This window comes from Carassius auratus, chromosome 4, assembly GCF_003368295.1.
Source record: "Carassius auratus strain Wakin chromosome 4, ASM336829v1, whole genome shotgun sequence".
Lineage (NCBI taxonomy): Eukaryota > Metazoa > Chordata > Actinopteri > Cypriniformes > Cyprinidae > Carassius > Carassius auratus.
Window position 1 is genome coordinate 26441342 of NC_039246.1, and position 20969 is coordinate 26462310.

Here is a 20969-nt window from a genome sequence, read left to right on the forward strand (position 1 = left end):
GTTGCATTTTTTTTTTTTTTTTTTTTTACAGAGGTCTGTTTGTGGACTGTGATACATTCAGGTACCTTTCGGATATTTCCAAGCAAAAATTATTATATGCGCTTTCTCAGTTTTTTAACGCTGTTTGTAAACACCACGCGTATTCGTCTTAAAAAAGCAAAACTTTTCTATCCAATGCCCCGCCCTTGGAATCCGTGTGGCGACCAATCAGATTGGCTGTTACGTTTAAAGCGCACTCAGAGCGTAAGAAAAAAAGGCCGACTGTCCAATAAAAGAACGCTAATGGATGATTGACGTGAAGCTGCTCCAATTAAACGCGACTCCGCATAATCTCTTGACAAACCGTATAAAGACAAGAGTACCAAACTCTATGCACCGCCTAAAGTCCAATGTCTGCCAAAATATTTAAGCTGTATGTAAATACCATGAAAAAGTAATCTTACTCATTTTAAAAGTGCATTTAAGATACTCTTGGTATATTCTATAGGCTAAGAAAAACATTAAAAATACAATCAAACGACCATAACACGATGGGTAAAATGCTCACAAACAAATGGACAAGACTGAAAAAAACATAAGAATTGAAACTACTGTTCTCTCAGTTTCAGAAGCTTCATTTCTGAAACCAGGTGGTGCTTTACAAGTCTTGTACATTTTAAGTCACATATAGACACGGATGGCTTAAGTATTCAAAACAAACCCTTTACTGAACATTATGAACATTAGCAGGACATAACAGCAAACTGGACAGGATTTGGTTAGACATAACTTCAGATATGATGCTTTTATTTTTCATGTCCAAAAAAAAAAAAAAAAAAAAAACAAGAGTTCAATCCAGTTCATGGCTCTGGAAAGTGTTTACATGTCAAAGTGCATCTGTCAGCGCCCTCTGTCGGAAACAAACCAGCATTACACAATCATACAAACAACATCACTTCTTCTATGTATGACTGTAAGACTGGACAGAAGGATACGCAAAGTTTAATGTCAGTGAGCAGAGTAACACTATATAAAATATCTTCTTTAGCTTCCTTAAGTCTGGGAAGGCGTCTTTATTACTGGTCTCGCAGATTTTCACTTAAAAACACAATATTATCTGTGGAAAGAGACAAATTATAACTAATTTTGAACTATTAAAGCAAAAACAAAACAGTTAAGACATTTATATTCTGTTGTGAAGTCTGACCTGCGATAATAGTTGTTGCTTGTCGCCTGACGTTGTTTTTATCCATGTACTCTCCATAGTCAAGCTTTCCTTCCACAAGAATCCGAGACCTGAAAATAAGTTTTATTCTAGGTCAACAGCTGCATGATTTATTTTTATATCTATAAATCGCTCGAAAACAATTATGGAACGCACCCTTTCTTAACATACTGATACGCCACGTCTCTGAGGCCTGGTTTGAATACTGAGATTCTGTGCCATGTTGTTTTCTGGCTGACATCTCCTGCAAAAAAGAACAAAACCATTTTTTTAAGATCTTTAAATTGGACAATATAAAAGATAATATATATATATATATATATATATATATATATATATATATATATATATATATATATATATATATATATATATTTTTTTTTTTTTTTTTTTTTTTACAATATATTTGCAACATGAAGACAACTTGCTTTTTAAAATATAAAATCTGTAAAAATGTCAATTTCTGTGAAAGCATATTCACATACTTTAAACTGATCTGTTTGTTTATCACCTTTTTTTAATCATGTACCATATGTTCAAAGGACACACTGATATTTATTTAATAATAATAATATATATATATATATACTTTAATTTATCCAGAATAAAATAAAAATAAATTATTAATAATAATAATAATAATAATAATAATAATAATAATAATAAGTCAAATACAAATATGTACTTAACAAATAAAATCAAACATGAAGGAAATATATGAACAATATTAATGATAAAAAATAATAATAATGAAGTCAAATAAAATAAAAAATATGATGGGAGTAGTGCACAGCCTGATCTCACCTGTACTCGTGGGTTCTCCCTCCCCAGACCTCCACATCTCGTTTGTTGCCATGGAGAAGATGGTGACGGGGTTCCTGCCTTCCACCTGCCTCATGACGGGGTCCTGTCCCACTCGCCCAAGCAGCTGCACCCGGTTAATAGCTGCCAAGAGACAAAACAAAGATGAGGGACATCATCAATAACATGTCACTCAAAAGCCAGCGCATACAGAGACTGACAGACACTCACATCTCTCCAAGATCAGATTAGTATCTGTAGTCCTGTGCCGGACGAACTGTTTGAGTATCTGTCAGGACAGAATAACAACAGTCAGCCTGTAATCATCCTTCAGAGCAAACATGAACACTTATGCATGTTGTTTAGTTAACGTTACCTGTGCGGAGGCATTTCTCAACATCTTCTCTGCTCTGTGGAGGATGCTGACAGCTCATTCACTCTATCATGAGAAAACGGCCTTATCAGAGTAAAATAGGTATAATAGAAAACATAAATGACATAAAAGTAAAGTTAAATGTCTTATTCTTAACCGTATGCAAAGACCGGGATACCGTAAAGTAGATATAGTTCAAGATAAAAACATGTTAACCTCTCAAAATATTTTTTTTCAGTAGTTGATTCAATGTTATTATATCACGTATAGTAAAGAGTCATATTCGACTACTTTAAACTAGAATCATTAAGATCTGTATTTAAGTTACTTACAGCAGATCCAATGATGAAACACATGTTAATCTCCCGCCATTCACTTAACCTACATCAACTAGTCACGTTTAGAAGACGCATGTAATAATGAGTGTGCGCTTTACACCGACGATTTATAATCAATATCGTCTTCTCAGTTTATTTAAAAGTCAAACGCAAAGATAAACTTCGACTTACAAGTTCAGAAGATCTTGATGCTCAATAACCCCACGCTGTTTCCGGTGCGCTGAGAAAACATTCCCCGACAGAAACAAACACGAACGAACGCCGGTTCCCGTTCTGTAGTTTTATCACACTCAGAAAATAGCGATTTTGTTCAGTTATACGTTCGTGCCTTCATCTGTGGGCATTTAAAAAAATATATGATGTATATTTTAAATTTAAAATGATTTTTGTTATGAATGTCAAATGAACATTTATGCACGAATGTCACATTAAAAGTATTAATTGTATTGCCCCAGACCCAGATTTAAAAAAAAAAGAAAGAAAGAAAGAAAGAAAGAAAGAAAAAAGAAAATCCATAATAAAACAAATGAAAACTTATATATGTGAAAATCGTAAGAGGGAAAAAAAGACAAACCACTAAATGTATTGTGGGAAAATAATTTATATCAGTTTATAGTTTGTTTGATTGGACTTGGCAATAAAAATAACTCTTTGCATTATAACAGCAAGATCAGGTGTATACAATAAATGTATGAAATCAAATAAATAAATAAAATTAAAGGTATAGGGCTTTCTTTGTAAAGCATATTTGCCTATAATGAATTTTTTTTTTTTTGTCACTTTAAAAACCTTTGTTTAAGAAAATAAATTTAACATGACACACAAATACACATGCAAAGACAGGATTTCACTTAATATTACCAATGTGTGTCACTTCCAGTCAAGCTATAATTCTGTCAATCTACACAAATGTGTAATTCTATTCATCATTTATATTTAAAATGCAAATGCTCCATTTACACATACTTGCAGTTTATTTATTGCATATACAAAAACACCCATTCAGCAATTATGTGGGAAAGAAGGCACTGTGCAGGTCTGATGGGGTAGTGTTGGGGCAGATGGTCCTCCAACCCTGACGTCTTCACATACCTATAAAAAACAGAGGATATTATAAGAGATATGACAGCTGTGTGTCAGCCTTGACAATATCTGAAGCTCATGAACCTGAACTCCTCCTTGAACCCCGTCCAGATGTACTTGCTCAGACAGACCTGATACGGGCTGAGAGGATCCCGAAGACCCACCCGAACCAGAACCAGCTGCTGGGCCTTATAGCCCACGAACGGGAACTGCGTTCAAACAGTCGCTGTGATATGGAAGCTAATGCAAATATGCATGAAAATTAAACAGGAGTTAACTGGCTTTTAATAAGGTTTAAAGCACATCCCATATGGTTTTGTAATTATGACATTTACATGTTTGATCTGTGTGTTTTCCGGTCCATGACTCATGCTGTAAATACAAGAGCTTACCTTGTCGTGTAAAATGCTTCCGCATTTTTTGGATGATTAATTTCTATGGTTTTCCATGACTTATTTAATCATTTGTGATAACTTAAGGAGATTGATCTCACAAAGAGTAGCATCTAACCAAATTGTAACTCCTTGAATAGTCTAACAACCACACTTTTCAAATTTTATAATATTTCCAGGTTTTTCCACTATAAAACTTTTTTTGATACTTTTTGCAAAGATTGAAAGTGTGCAGGATTTGCTTTGTTTTTCAGTTTTTTTCAGGAACATGTGAATCCTGTTCACAAGAGTGTTGCCAAGTTAAAATACGTATTTTGCAATAAAGTATTAATGCAATAAAACTTGCAATTCACTCCTGTTCTCCTGGTTATATTAATATTCTGGCAAAGTTCTCTCAACGTTAACAGACCCGGATCTGGTCGTACACATCCCGACTGGTGTTACTCTTGAGGAAAGAGTCCAGTTTGCTGTTGTTGTGGCGTAGCAGCCCGCACGCGCTGGTTCTGCCCATGGGAATGTCACCTTGAACACCACACACACACGCACACACACACACACTACCTCCCATATCCCGCTTGCGCTATTCAATACCATACAGAAGTCATTTCTGCATTCACTCAGTCCCTGTATAACTAGCATGGCTTGGATTTTGGTTATGATGGATGAATTCATTTGATCAAAATTGACAGTAGATTTTTCATATTACAAAACATTTTATATATAGATGTTGCAAGGACTTTGTAATATTTAATTAAATCTTTTTATTTGTTATAAACAAAATCAAGTCTGAAGTATAATAGGTTTATGAGATCCCAATGTATGTCCGTATTCTGTGTATCAGTGTAATTCTCCTACCCTTTCATAGTATAAAACATAGAAATATTAAACTGATGCTCCAATGTGACCTGACACAGTTGCATTTTTGTTTTTTATGAATGCAAGTAATCAGATCCTTTGCAACAAAAATAAAAACTACTAACTAATGAACAGAAATAAACCCTGGAGTAGATCACAGTACCAGTATGGAGTCCTCACTTTTCCTAATATAACTTTCATCTTCAGAAAACTACACAACAGACCACCTTACAGTCATTCAGAAATCTCCTCACATATGCAACACACTAAATGTCACTACATTTGGACCCAAGCCTGGTCCAACATTTAGATCTAGCTGTGTGAGCTGATCTAGACGGCTCTAGTTTGAGTCCATCATTTCTCTTGGTTTTCTGAACCCCAGGAGCTGTTCCCAAGTAGGGGCCATAATCCATCCCCAGTTCTGAATAAAAGTGTGTATCTATGGCCACAGATGCTGTGGAGCGGCGCTGGGGTACGGTGGAAGAGCGGGCTGCTCACTGGGGCTTTCTGTGGGCGGAGGGGTGGAGAAGTGGAAGTAGATGGGCGCGCTGGGTGCACTCGGCACTGTGGGTGTGGGAACCCTCTGCAGGACCACATGTGGGTACATCTGACTTTCTGTACGGTAAAGACCAGGAAGAGGAGCTTTCACGAGGTTTTCCTGACTCCTGCAAAACAAAAATAGCATTAAAAATGCATGCTTTTAGTGAGCAAGGGAACATTAAAATGATCAAAAGTGACTGCGAACACATTTTGAATGTAAAAGAAAATAAAATAAATGTTGTTCCTTTGAACATTTAGGAAAGAATCTTAAAAAATGCATAACGATTAAAATGCATAACAGTTTCCATAATAATATTAAGAAGCACAGCTGTTTACTACGAAAGATTGTTTCCACCATGGGATACAAAATACAAAGGTAATACTGAAAAATCTAAATTGGCGTTGTTTTGACAGAATTGTGACAAACTTGCAATAACAAAAAAAGTCAGAGTTGAGCAATAAAAAAAATGTGATGGAAATGTGATGGAAACAAACAAAAACATTGTTATAAACTCAGAATTGTGTCTCTTAAATAGAACCAGAAATTTGATGATTGTGACAAGTATTATCAATTAATCTATTAATTTTTTAATTTAACAATGCTGATTTTCTCACCTCTGATACCCGCGGTTATCATAACCAGCTAGTCCCATATAGAACGGGCTCTCAGGAGTCAGATGGGGATCAAGATGATGGGAAAGGTTGTAAATATTAGGTGGTGGAACAGCTTCCCAGTCTCCTTCGTCTCTCTCCAGCCAGCACTTGCTCCTCCAGGATGATTTGCGCTTGTCTCTCGCCCTGGAAAGTCAGAGAAATCATTAGCATCCTCTTTGGCTATTTTAAGCTCCTTTGTCTCTTCCTCCCCAGATGTGCATACCTGCCCCGTCCTTCTGTCCGTTCTGACCTCTTTTTGCTCATGCGCTCCTGGAGACAGCAGATGATGAAGGACACGGACATGGCGAGGATGATGATGCTGCTCACTACCGATGCCAGCACGGCCGCTCTCAACCCACGGTCCTCCGGTTTAGGAATTGCTACCATATTTACACAATAGTGCACATTGAAAATCTGGGATTTAACTAGCATGAGTGCATTTGTTATGAGTTTTTCTCTCTTAAAACACAAATGATTGCAGTGAACACAGACCCTCACAGTCGGGTGGGTAGTTGCTCCACTGAGCGGTGTCGCTACGCAGGACACAGGTGATCTTCTCGCTGCCCACCAGCTGGTACCCCTCGAGGCACCAGAACGCCAAAACTGTTCCCACCGACATCCCACTGCCCTTCTCTAGATAGAAAGAACCTCGCCGAGGGGGAAGCAGCGATGTGCAGCTCAGGCCTGCAAACACCAACCACAGATGGTTAGACACCACTTCTAAATGTGCTAAGACTTCAGAAATACTTTACTCAAACAGAGAATAGAATAGAATACAATAGAATGTAACTTTTTCATAATTTGACTAAATAGAAAAGAATAGAATCAAATAGAAAAAGAGAACACTTTACTTTAATCACTTTTCATAGAATAACATTTGTTGCTGTCACTTTTAAATACTGGACTAAATCCAACACAGAGTAGAATAGAATAGAATAGAATAGAATATAACTGTTTTTACTATCAGTTTATCATGATTGGACTATACTACACACACACACACTGTGAGAGAATAGAATAGAATAGAATAGAATAGAATAGAACTGTTGTTGTTACATGTTGTTTTCATGATTGGACTAAACTGCACACACACACACACACACACACTGTGACAGAATAGAATAGAATAGAATAGAATAGAATAGAATAGAATAGAACTGTTGTTACATGTTGTTTTCATGATTGGACTAAACTACACACACACACACACACACACTGTGACAGAATAGAACAGAATAGAATACATCTTTTTGCTATCCCTTTTTCATGATTGGACAAAATAGAATAAAATAGAGTGTAACTTATTGCTATACATTTTCATAATGTGACTAAATAGAATATAATAGAACAGAATGGAATAGAATAAAAGTATAAAAATAAATGTCAATAATCACAAAATCAAGACTTATGTTCATAAGTGCATAAATCCATCAAAATGACAGCTTTAAGTGTGTCTGCGAGTGTATGTGTGTAAGAAAGCTTTCCTGGGACTTAGTTAACAGTACGTAGTTATCCTCAAGGGTTGAGATGAAAGTATTTTCCCTTCTCTCTTTCCATCAGTACCCATAGGGTGTATTCTCCCTCACTCTATCCCATAATCCACCTCTGCTCCAGTCCCTCTACATTCCCACAGAGGATTCAGCATCTTCTGTGTTCTCCTGCTGAGAACTGCCATCCCTGCACTGTTCATCTCCTCTGTCGCTGTAAAGCTCATATTGACTGTTCTGGAGTCAGTGTGATTGAGCTGGCAGGGTCACTGGATGGTGTTTATTGTTCACACCAGTTCCAGTCCTGTGCTGTTCTCATTAAGCTCAGCTTAACTGGCTTGGCAATGCTGCTAGCGCTAAGCAATCTGACGCCATAGCAAAATAAATAAATAACTCAACTGTCAGTTTCTTTTCTTCCCCTTTGTCCCGTCTCACATACTCCCCAAGGGTCGCACCAGAGAGCTTCTCTGAGAATAGAACACGATTAAATAAAGCATTGGGCCGTGCATTAAAAATGTATTACCCACAAGTCCCTGCAGCTGAGGAGGCCCGGATGGTGCAGTCTGACCACATGCTGCACATTGAGTGGATCAGTTTTGTCAATGCATGATTATTTAACTTCAGCAACGAACGCTGTGGTACGACTTTGCATCTTTAACGTGTAACTGTAACCCGTCAGCTGAGCTCAGCAGCTATTCCTGTGCACTTCGGCTTTCTCTCTTTAGCCCTGTCAGTTAAGTAATCCCTTTAAAGAAGTGACACTGAAGCCTCTGTATGTGTGCTGCAGGTAAATGAGTGACTTGGAGTGAATGGAACAACTTTACAGGTGTTCATATAATGTTTTATATTTATATATGTTTTAATTTTAATTTTAGTTCATGTTTTAGTGATTTTGTTGCATTTAAAATTATTTTTATATAGTTTTTTATTTTTTACTTCAGTTTAAGTTTGAATTATTTTAGTGTATCAATTTAAATTAACTCTGCCTTATGGATTATCTGGATTATTATTATAGCAATCCATTTTTCTTCCAAATTCTTATTACTTGAATGTTTTTGGAATTAGTTTTTTTGTTCTTTGTTTTAGAGTGATTATTAATTTCACATTACTGTTATGTAGTTAAAAATATTATTATAATTTTCTTATATTTAGAATCAAGATAAATTAAAGGCATTAGAATTTCTACCATAATTTATAAATAAAAGTTATTTGTAATAGAATTTTTTTATGTGAGAATTAGAATTTTTGCTTAATTAATTTTTACATTTTACAATTAATGCATTTTTTATAAATTCTGTAATGCAATACATTTATTATAATGCATTGCAAAACATGACTGTAATAATATTTTCTAAAAACATGATTTTCTCAAATTAAACTTAAGGTAGTACAAGAACAAATAACATGCAAAAACAAAAAGACAAATTTATTTTTTTGTTTGTTTTGTTTTACAGTAAATAGATTTTATCCAGGACAGATCCACTTCAGACTCTCTCAGGTTTGCAGTGCACTGAAAACTGAAAGCAGGGCAAATTCTGTCATGGCCACGGTGGCGATAAACCCCCTTCAGTTTCAAAGCTGGCAACCCTGTAACGGAACTGACAAACTGCCAACTATCCCACTGCCCGCCATTGCCACGTGGCAAAAAGCATCCTTTGTTTCACCTGAGCAAAAAAACCTCAAGGTAACTGACACCCGAGGATGCTGTCTTTTCCTTCACAGATGCATTATACTGCAATTAAACTCATATATTACCTCGATAATATCAGAGATCCACAAATCTGTCATGCATATTGACTTTAGGTCAGGAAACATCAATAAGCTATTTGCAAAGTACAGTCAAAGTATGCATGGCTGGGATATTTTATATGTTCTCCAATCATAATAAAATCTGAGTTCTATGCAGTTCAGGCTGATCTGATTCGCACTGATGAATTTTTCTGAGCCATTATGAAAGCTCTGTTTGTATGTAAAACCTTTAGAAGATTTTAAATGTTAAGGCCAACATGTGAATTTCACAATAACTGCATGATTAATATATTTGTGTGTTTACTGTAAATGCTGAAAGTTCTGAAAAATCTGAAAAAGTTATGCAAAACATAGAAGTTTATAAGCATGCACTTACTGTACACATGCAAAAACTTTTTGAGTGCATTTGATAATTATTGCATTGCACTGTATGATGATATGAATTCATTATATCATTATAACAGAATATTGTCACTGTACAAACCTGTATAGTTGCTCATAGGGGCTTCAGTGCTATTCACCCCCGTCTTGGTGGCAGGTGGAGTGATGTGATGAAATATGGGACTGACCGGAGATCCTTCATGTGGCGTAAAAGTCAGAGCAGAGCTCCACGTCACAGACCACAGCAGGAAGCCCCAGGTGAGGCAGCTCTCCTTCAAAGCCATCTAAGTCTTCGTATTAAAATGAAGATGGAAAGTGTGAATGTCCGTCACTCATGTCCACTGGTCCTTGGTGAGTCCAGAAACTCTCCTGCGCTTCAGAAGCCAAACACAGGCTGTTTGCTCAGGGACAGAGAGAGAGAGAGAGAGAGATAGAGTGCTGTGTGTTTGTCCTCTGTAAGCCGCTCGCTGCTGCAGCTCCACTGCTGATTATGAGCCACTTGTGTAATGTAACACACGGCAGAGCTGCAGTCGTTTCTGCAGTCAGTCACACATCTTCATGTACATGTGCAGGTATATTTGCTAGTAAGTTTTAGTTATAAACAATTATGGTAAACCTTAACCCTAACCCTGCTCCAAACTAAAATTCCAGTTGCATCATATTTTTATAACACACACACACACACACACACACACAAATATTTAAAAAAATATATTTCTTTTATTTTTATTTTTATAATGATAACAATAATAAAGTCAATCTATGCAACAACAGAAAATGAAGTATGGGATAATATTATATATTTAAAATAATTATCTTCTGCTCACCAAGGCTGCATTTATTTGATAAAAATACAGCTAAAATAGTACTATTTTAAATATTATAAAATTTTTTAAATATTAATCTGTTAGAATATATTGTGAAATTTGATTTATTTCTGTTTCGCAAAGCTGAATTTTCAGCATGACTCCAGTCTTCAGTGTCACATGATCCTTCAGAAATCATTCTAATATGCTGCTCAAGAAACATTTATCAGTATTATTATGTTGAACAATGTTGAAAAAAGTTGTGCCGTTTCATATTTTTTGTGAAATATACAATATTATATAATAAATTATATGTATAATGCATGTAACATATGCAGTATTACAACATCTAATAAGTTATACACACACATACACACATAAAAATTAACTAACTATTTTAATAATAACAACAACAATAATAATAATAACTTAAAATAATAACTTTTATTTCAAATATATAAAAAATTGAGTATAATTATATAGTATATTCCATATATTTAATTCTGACTGATATTGTAATTAATTTTAATTTCATTTTATTTTATTTGGTGCTTTTTTTGTACAAAAGTAAAATAGATGCATATTATATATACAGAATAGAAACTGGCAAAGAAACCACTGGTAGATATTTGTCTGAATATTATGTATATAATCAGGGGTGCACATAAGTGGTCCACAGGTCCGCATGCGCGACCAAAATAAAAAATATGGACATGTATATATTTATATATATTTCAAATATATAAAAAATGGAGTATAATTATATAGTATATTCCATATATTTCATATTCCAAATAACGTTTTGTTCTCAAATCAGTGTCAGCGTAAACAGCTGACAGCTTAACCCATAATGTGCCAGCACGACTCCAAAAAGTGTGACAACTCATTCCCATCTCTCAGATGGGTTATTTTTTAACCCAACACTTTTTAGAGTGTGAGACATCATATTATCTAATTGTTTTTTTTTTTTTTAATGATGTCATTCTTTTTAAATGCCTTAATCTCTCCCTTTCTATTAAAACTTATACCAGTTAACGTGTAAAGCCTTTGTCACCTCACACATGGCAACATCACTGATGCAATTTCAAGTCATTTGATTGATTGATTTCAAGTGAGTTCAGGTCATTTGGGCCACATTTTGACAAACAATCTGTCAAAAAGCATCCATTTGTCTACTTTATTCATTTTTTTTTTTATATTGATCATTTATCCTGAAGATTCTAAGCACTATCAGTGCAACAGCAGCTGATAATATCCCGCTGAGAGCTGACAGCGATGTCTCTGTGCAGTGATGCTGGTGACAGACGGCGTGACCCCGCAGAGAGGAAAACAATCAGACTTTCATTTCATCCGAGCAAACAGTCCTGATGTCTTTCGGAGTTTTCCCTCTCAGCGTCAGACTTCTTCAGCATGAATAACAAATTGTTCGGTTGATTAATCAAACACCTCGGCCTGTCTCTGTAATGCTTTAAGATCCTCGCCCATGCACATTGTGGCATATAAACCTGATCTCAGTGGCTCCTCCCACTCTATCAAACCATCTTAATGCTGTCCAAGAGGAGGACAGCACTCAATCTTCAGCATTGTGTCATGGAGAACATGGCCTTTTCACAGCCTCACGCAGGAACAGCCATTCTCCTGACATTCATCCCCTGCTAAAACCCTAAAGAGCTTTACAGGTAACTTAGGCAACATTGATTAGGTTATGCAACCCTGTATTTGCCGTTTACTGACTGTATGGAGAGCAGACCGATGATTTAGACGTGTGTCAAACATGTAAAGTCTAAAACACAAACAGCTCTGCCCCCAATGTGAACAAACAAAGCTTTGCTTTAGTACAGCATTTTCTCAGATTATGTTTTCTCGCTCCATCAGAAATTACAAAGACTTAAAGCACATTACACAACAGAAAATCAGCAAACAGAGATTTTTATTCCTCTTGTTGGCTGCATTATGTTGCAGATATTTTCTTGTAACAGCACAGTCTTTAAAACAAAATTCTACTTGAAAAATCCCAATTCAGTTGGAGTAATTGCTCTCGTCTTCCACTAGGTGGCGTGTCATGCACATTATGGTCAAATTTATTGGACTGATTGAAGATTCTGACTGATATTGTTATTCATTTTAATTTAATTTCATTTTATTTGGTGCTTTTTTTTTGTACAAAAGTAAAATAGATGCATATTATATAAACAGACTAGAAACTGACAAAGAAACCACTGGTAGATATTTGTCTGATTATTATGTATATAATCAGGGGTGCACATAAGTGGTTCGCAGGTCAGCATGCGCGACCAAAATAAAGAATGGTTCCGGAATCCGGAAGTGCGTATACTTACTTGTCGGCAACCCGCCAAAATAAAAGCCTGCTGATTTTAAGTTTGAATATGATGAAACCACTTTTGTTTATTTATTTTTAGACGCTTTTTTCCCCCAAAGTGACTTAAAATTGGGGAATACATAAAGCGATTCTTCTTAAAGAGGCAAAAAAACCAAAACAAAGTAGTAGTAAATATTTAAGTTTAATGATTAAATGATTAAATGATTTTGTATTTAATACTAGGACTGCTTTTTATTTTTAATAATATTATCACACACTATTATTTAGTTTATTTACTATTATTGAATAAAAAACAACTAAATAAATAAAGTGTAATAATATTTTAACTATTATTAATTCATTTTTTATAGTTGCATTTAATGGGTCACGCTATATGCAGTGTGAGGACCAAACCAAATCTCCAGGTTCTCTTCTGAGAACCAGGCTGAAAAAATGATGTGCACCCTGTATATAATATAATATAATATAATATAATATAATATAATATAATATAATATAATATAATATAATATAATATAATATAATATAATATAATATAATATAATATAATATGAAAAAGGAAATACAAATTTCTAAAACATTATATTTTTCATTTGTGATGCAATTTATTATATAATTATAATTAAATATTTTTTTATTTTATGTTGTAATTAGCGTTTAATATACATATCTTAAAAATAATTCATAATAAATTTAATTATTTAATTTAAATATTACAAAAACAAAAACTATTATATTACTATAATAAAAATAAATAATTGTTTTAATTGCATAGTACAATTTATAAATTATATATGCATATTAATTAAATATATAGGACTATTATAAACAATATAATATAATACTAGATATGTAGATTTTATGAAGAAAATGTGAGGAGTGCCTGCAGTGGCAGGACAGATTAACTCCATTTTAAAAATCATGTCAGGACACATATAATGAAGATTTGCGTAACATTTCTTCATAATTGTTTTAATGTAGGCTACTATTATGCTAAAAAGTGGAAAACACACATGATTAGGTATTGACTGATGTACAGCACTCAATGCATTCTGAGAACTAATTCTGAGATATAGGCTCTGGGTTTAATGGGATCTTTAGAGCGTGTGTTAACGCAGGTGCTTCTGTTCTTTATTTCCTGACAGGCTCAGTAGCGTGTTCTCTGTTCCCTTTTGAGTTTATTCTGAGAAAACGACTGTTGCATCTAAACGGTTCAATTTGGCTCGTGATCTTCGCTACCCCGCTACCCCACCACGTCCATTCATAAACTCCACTCACTCACCTCTGATTGGTCCGGCTGTAAACTGGGAGGAGATATGGTTAGATTAAAGTACAATCTACCGCGTACTCATATATTTAATCTCCATCGCAGGAAAGGTTTTTATAACGCAAACGGAAAATAAGTTCATCTAGAGTTGCTTAAGCGCAATTGGTGACATTTTACAGTGTATGTAAATAAGAAAGCATGGCGAATCAGAGATAGACGCATTTACAGGTGGAGACACAAAAGAGCCATCGGTGTTCTTTACATCAATACACCCTGAAATCCTATAAGAGGGCCTGGAGTCACTCTTGGATGGACTAGAAGGACTGCAGCCACATTCAAACAGGAACCAAAGAGAAAAGTTGCGCTCTCTGTCCATGCAAACTTATCCGAGAAGACGCGCAGCGCGTAAAACGCACGAAAAGGGAAGCAGGGCAAGAAGAAGTTAATAAAAAGTCATAAAAAGCTGAAGGGGGTGTAAAGCAAACTTCTCGAAGACAACTTCTTGGACTTCTCAGGGCTGAATTGATTAAAGCGTTCTCCCATGAGGCTGGAAGGCGCCAGAATGGACTTGATCAAAAAAATATGGACGGCTCGGAAACTCATTCTCGTGGTGATGATTCCTTTATCGCTGCTGCCTCTTCCTCTCATCCACCCGTGCAGTGTAAGTAGATCCTCAGTCATTTCCACGATCGGAGCGCACGCTGCGCGTTCTCGGTGCGCTTTTACCCGCTGCTTACTTTTGGCCATGTGCACTACATAGTGCGTTAAAATGCATTTGATTTAAATGTTATCGCTTCGTTAATTCCAAAAGTAATCTTTATATACGTGGGAAATGTGTGCAGGCATCTAAATTAAATTCTGTTTTTGAGGCAGACAGATTTAATTATATAACGTCTTAAACATTCTAATGATTATATGGCTAATTATGAATTGATTATGGCCTCGGTTACTCGAGGAGTCGTCGCGACCTCTCACCTGATTGGTCGTTTTCCAGGTGCGCTACAGAGCGCGTCGCGCGCCGGTGCCGTGAATGTTCAAGTGTTCAATGTTCTCACAGGAATTGTTTGTTTGAAACATCTGCAGGTTTTACAGATGTTGTTTGTTAGTGTAGCAATTGGGATCTTACATTCAGTCCAACATCAGCAAATCCTGCAGAGAAGGACTGCGCTTATTTAACCGGTGTCTCGCTCTTAAATCCTACGAAAAATCGCTTGCGAATCGTTTTAGTTAATGCCATTTTTTCATACATATGCATGCCCATTCTTACGCAAAATGAGATTATGAGAACACACCGCATAAAGACTTTTTTTATTTTATTTTCTCGTTTAATTCAGTGTCGTTCCTTTTGAAATTTAGGTTACTAGTTCCGAGTGTTTCGGAGTAAACCCACACCATTCATTTTGTCAATGTATGTAAAATAACAGAAAAAAAAATAAAATAAATCAGGATGTATATATATATATTTGATATTGTAATAGGTGCAGTTTATGCATGGATTATTTGTACTTTGTAATCAATTTTTCACACTGGAGGGCCATTTCAGTTGTGAAGTCAAATATGTTAACTAAGTGAATGAATGAATGAAGTGGTGACAGGATCTAAGAAATACACTTATACATAAATAAATATAACCTAAATTAACATAAATATTAATAACTTATTTTTTTGTAATTTATTTAGAATTTCAATATAATATCATGCATTTGGGAGATGCTTTTATCCAAAGCCACACACATTGTAATGTAATGAGACACATGATTCAAATTGATCTAAAGAGCAGAAGTCAATATAGGTAAATGTGGAAACAGCGCACAGATCAGGAAATGTCTTTATCTTCTGCCTTGACAGCTTTTTTTGCAATTCCAAAACATGTTTAAGATTAGGTCACTTGCACAGGTTTGCTTATCTCTCTCTCTGATAGCGTTTTTCATCAAGAGTCAGAAATAAAGGGGTTAGTGCACAATAGTTCACTAATCCCATCTCACCCGCACACTGAAAGCAGAATGAATGCATGTGTGAGTGTGAGTCCTGCCGTGAAGCTTGTATTGATGTGCATTTCCAAATGCTTGATGTGTAATCATCTAGTAATCAGTTAGAGGAAATCATCAGTTTCCTTTATCATCAACGCCCCATCGGACCTCCTAAAAGAAATCAGCTGGATCTGATGGACTGAGTTCTTGAGCAATGACGAGATTAGAGCAGAACAAAAGCAATGTGCCAATAGAGGCTTAATCTGCAGTGTGCCACATCGCTGACGGCCTTCAGCACAGTCGGGCGGTAAGGAGAAAGCAGAAAGCTGAAAGCTGCTGGCCGGAGTTTATGAGCACAGGAACACACTGAGGGATAATCAGCTTGGGAAGGAGAGAGCTAAGAGACAGAAGAAAGTACAGAAAAGGCCAAAAAACAGACGAATGCTATAAGGGACACGCTATCAACCAATGTACCAATGCTAAATTAATGCTTTATAAATGTCAAGACTTTACAATAATGTCCCTTTAGTCAGCATCAGTAGTTATGCATTACCTTACATGCACTAAAAAGTTGGTGAAGAAAACAATTTTCCTGTCGAAAGACACTGTAATTACTAATAACAGGCCAGTTTTGAAGCTGAAAAACTAAAAAGGTATAAATTCTTGAAAAAATTTACTCAAGTAATATTTTATTTACTATTTTGAAAAATCACTTTTAAAGCATGCATACAAAAACTTTCATTCAGAAATCGCTTGTAAATTTCACAGATAATCACAAAGAAATTAGAAATTAAAGTGAAATTTTGAATATAAATTCTGAAATAGTATTTTCTTGCAGAAACATACCCCTACTATCTTTATTTTATTTGAAAGATAATTTTACAGTGTTTTTTTTAAGTGTTAATGTTAGTTAATAAAATACAACTGTTCATGTTAGGTCTATTAAATAATATTAGCATGTAAAACTTTTGATTTTAATAATTAATTATTACATTTTAGAACTAGAATAAACTAATATTAATAAATGCATTTTTAATTGTTAGTTCATGGTAACTAATATAGTTATAAAAATATACCTTATTGCAAATTGTTACAATGAAATAAACTGAAATGTTTTTTTTTTCAGTTTCTGACTGAAAGTGTTTTGAGTGTATGAAGAAATAACACAAAAAAGCAAATCAGATGTGCAGAAAATTTAAATAAGTTAAAATTAAAGTTAAAGTTAAAATTCTCAAATAATCAAAAAATAATAATAACTGGATTTCTATCAACAATCCTAAAACTGGCCACAGATCAGTGCCTCTCTACTTCCACATCATTAGTCTGGTGTATTTATTATGTCTGGAATGTGTGAGCGTGTATTAACTTTGCTTTGCTCGGCCTGTTATAAAATCTGATTAATAATGAAATATGAGTCACCTGACAAATGCTCGTTCAGTCAGTCTAATCTCCACATGCATATTTGTGTTTGCTGGATCCACGTGAAGTGTTGTGCCCAGGTCCACATATTTGGCAGGGCAAACCGGATTTGGATTTTTTTCCTGATTGGTGGACTGACGCACATGCTTTCCTGCTGTTTTTCTCATAATTAAATTCATCATTTTATTAAAGTAATGATTTCCTCCTGCACTTTAGAAGTGACTGGTACATGCAAATATCTTGTTTATATTTGTAGATTTGCATGCAATCACGTCTTTATCTTATTTAACAAGATTAATATATATATATATATATATATATGCATTATGCATTATGCATTAAACAATATACTTCAATACTGCATATAGCTATATATTGCAATATTGCTTTTCTATACACACACACACACACACACATTAATGATACATAATGTATGCATAAATGATGCATATATTGCAACATTGCCTTAAATTGACATAAAGAACCTTTTCACGTTTAAAATGTAGTTAAAATGTAATTATAAAAAAATATTAATTATATTTTAAACAGTGAAAATATATAATAGATTACGCATTATGTATGCTGTTATATTGTGTATATCTAACATGGATTTAACAATTTGGTTTTAATTAAATTATTAATAAATCGAATACATAATATGTTAATAATAAGTTTGACCTTCAGAATTGGCAGATATAATTCCATCCAGAATCAGGTCTCATTAGGAAACATGTTCTGTGTCTGTAGGAGTCCTCATGTGCGTATGTCCTGATCGTGACAGCGGTGTACTGGGTGTCTGAAGCTGTACCGCTGGGAGCCGCTGCGCTCGTCCCGGCCTTCCTCTACCCGCTGTTTGGGGTCCTCAAGTCCAGTGAGGTAAGACACCTCTCTTTGCTCTGTCACTGTGTACTGTAGAATGTTTTGTGCAACAGTTAAGAACTGAAATACTGTAGGTTAAATGTTTAACATTCATAAATAGAGGACTTTGCATTGCTTCTGCAGCTGGTTTATATAATATGACCTGTTTTCTGGGGTGAATATCTGACCTGGTTATATTCTTGAGCTTTTGAGCCTCAAGGTATGAGGCTTCTGTAGATGATGTCTCAAGAGTGAAAAATGTCATAGTGATTTTGTTTCATCAAGCATGTGAGTTTTACAGCTCAAAGAGCTGCTGATCGTTTATTTGTACCAGCCTATTATCGCGTCCACACTAAACTGCCAAGATATTATGTAAAAGAAAATTCTGCATCATGTGACTAAATCTCATTGACAAACTTGACAAAGCAACCTGTTATCTTAAATACTGTAATCATGTTTGGCAATTATTCCCCTTTTACGTAATCTTTTTTGCTGACTGCAGGGACTTTGGGTTGGAGATTTATGTATATATGTTTCAAACTTTCAAGAAATGTTTCTTGAGCACCAAATCAGCATATTAGAATAATTTCGAAAGGGTCGTGTGACACTGAAGACTGGAGTAACAATGATCAAAATTCAGCTTTGGCATCATAATAATTCATTTCATATTAAAATATATTCAGATAGAAAAATATTTTAAATTGTACTATATTGTACAATATTTCTATTTTATGGTATGCTGGGCAGAAAAAAAACATTTTAGGTTCTAAAAACGTTGTGGGAGCATTGTTTTAAATTTTTTCTAATGTTGAGTTGTCTTGTTCTGATTACAATGTTATTTAAAGGTTACATTTTTTTCTTTAAATTTTTTTTTTATCTTTACCCAGAATAAAAATGTGCTAGTTTGTGAGTTTCGCGGCCTGAAGTTTACAGTGGGCTCTTCACCCCATGGAGGAGAGGGGCGGGGTCAGCAGAGCTCATTAGCATTTATAGGAATACTTCACCCAAAAATGAAATTCTCTGTCATCATTTACTCACCCTCATGTCATTCCAAACCTGTATGAGTTGCTTTTTTATGTTGAACATAATAGAAGATATTTTGAAGATTGCTGGTAACCAAACAGTTGACTTCCATAGTAGGAAGAAGCAAAATATAGTAGCAATCTTCAAAATATCTTCTTTTATCTTTTTCAACATAAGAAAGCAACTCATACAGGTCTGAAATGACATGAGGCTGAGTAAATGATGAGAGAATTTTCATTTTTGGGTGAACTATCCCTTTAAAGCAACTTGGACTAAAACTTGTTGAAGACAGACCTAGATCTGACAGGGTAAAAATACAGTTTTTTTACACTACCATTGAGAATTTCAACCAAAGTATGTTACAGACTTGTTTATTTTTGACTAATGTTTATTTTTTTTATCCAAGACATAAAATTACTAGCACGTTTCTTAATATTCTAAAAAAAATTGATTGTCATAATTAGAATATTAAAGGTTGCAAAAATGTTTTACGACATTCTACTAACTTTACTTTTGCTCAAAATATAACACCATCTGAATATTTTTAAACATTCTTGGAATGTTCAAATGTCCAGATTTGATTAGAATGTGGTTTAAATGTAACAAATATGTTTCTTAGAACGTTCAAATAACATTGATGAAGGATGATCCAAGAATGTTTTCTCTCAATTCTCTGAAATATTATTAAAGCTATAAGATTTTTTTCCCTAACATTTCAGAAACTCTGATAAAACTGTGTTTGTAGGTGGCCTCTGAGTATTTTAAGGACACCACGCTGTTGCTGATGGGGGTGATCTGTCTGGCCGCCTCCATTGAGAAGTGGAACCTGCACAAACGCATCGCTCTGCGGATGGTCATGATCGCCGGGGCCAAACCTGGCATGTATGTATTTAGCAGTGTATCTCACACACACACTCACACACACACACACTGCTGCAGACAGACTCTGTGAGCTGCATGTGTTCTGCTTGTGTTGCAGGCTGGTGTTGGGCTTCATGTGCTGTACGACGTTCCTCTCCATGTGGCTGCTGAGCAACACGTCCACCACGGCCATGGTGATGCCCATCGCTGAAGCCGTGCTGCAGCAGCTGATCTGCACCGGCATCGCCGACTCCCTCGAAGACTCGCTGACCGTAGACACGCAGGACGAGGAGAGCGGTGGTCACAGCATCCGTCTCACAAGCTTTTGCATTTATGGTTATTATAAGCTGTGTTTTTTAAATGTTTTGTTCTTTGACAAACAAAGAGGAAAACCAAGATTCGAGCAAGAATCACCTTGAGCTGCTGGACCGCAAACACAAGTAAGATACAGTCAACTTTATTAAACTACCGCTGTTGAAACAAGCTTATTCATTAGTTTCTCTTTGTTTTGCAGTGTAAAACATAAAGTCTGTATGCTGAGTGAGGTAAGACAAAATCTGACCGTTT

At 35.2% G+C, this 20969-nt stretch overlaps 2 protein-coding genes and 1 pseudogene across 4 annotated transcripts; 1 reads left to right on the forward strand and 2 right to left on the reverse strand.

Annotated features, from left to right (window-relative positions):
• Positions 1 to 6: 6 nt before the first annotated feature.
• Positions 7 to 2971, reverse strand: LOC113064389 (single-stranded DNA-binding protein, mitochondrial). Of its 3 annotated transcripts, none has more exons than XM_026235181.1 (7): positions 2888 to 2971; positions 2382 to 2444; positions 2237 to 2294; positions 2009 to 2149; positions 1361 to 1448; positions 1187 to 1275; positions 7 to 1096 (listed from the first exon to the last, which is right to left on the reverse strand). In XM_026235181.1, exons 2-7 carry the CDS (start codon positions 2403 to 2405, stop codon positions 1056 to 1058), a joined length of 441 nt encoding a protein of 146 aa, XP_026090966.1. In that variant the 5' UTR covers positions 2406 to 2444; positions 2888 to 2971; the 3' UTR covers positions 7 to 1055. The 3 variants fall into 3 exon arrangements, with proteins under 3 accessions (XP_026090966.1, XP_026090975.1, XP_026090980.1); XM_026235190.1 differs by having other exon boundaries at positions 2382 to 2462; positions 2888 to 2953; XM_026235195.1 differs by lacking the exon at positions 2888 to 2971 and adding an exon at positions 2711 to 2819.
• A 2053-nt stretch (positions 2972 to 5024) lies between these two features.
• On the reverse strand, positions 5025 to 10474 carry LOC113056579 (uncharacterized). Its single transcript, XM_026223345.1, has 5 exons — positions 9961 to 10474; positions 6733 to 6924; positions 6464 to 6620; positions 6202 to 6384; positions 5025 to 5711 (listed from the first exon to the last, which is right to left on the reverse strand). The coding sequence occupies exons 1-5, from the start codon at positions 10139 to 10141 to the stop codon at positions 5486 to 5488; spliced, it is 939 nt and encodes a 312-aa protein (XP_026079130.1). The 5' UTR covers positions 10142 to 10474; the 3' UTR covers positions 5025 to 5485.
• Positions 10475 to 14360: 3886 nt separating this feature from the next.
• LOC113064409 (solute carrier family 13 member 4-like) overlaps positions 14361 to 20969 on the forward strand; it is a 14835-nt pseudogene continuing 8226 nt past the window's right edge.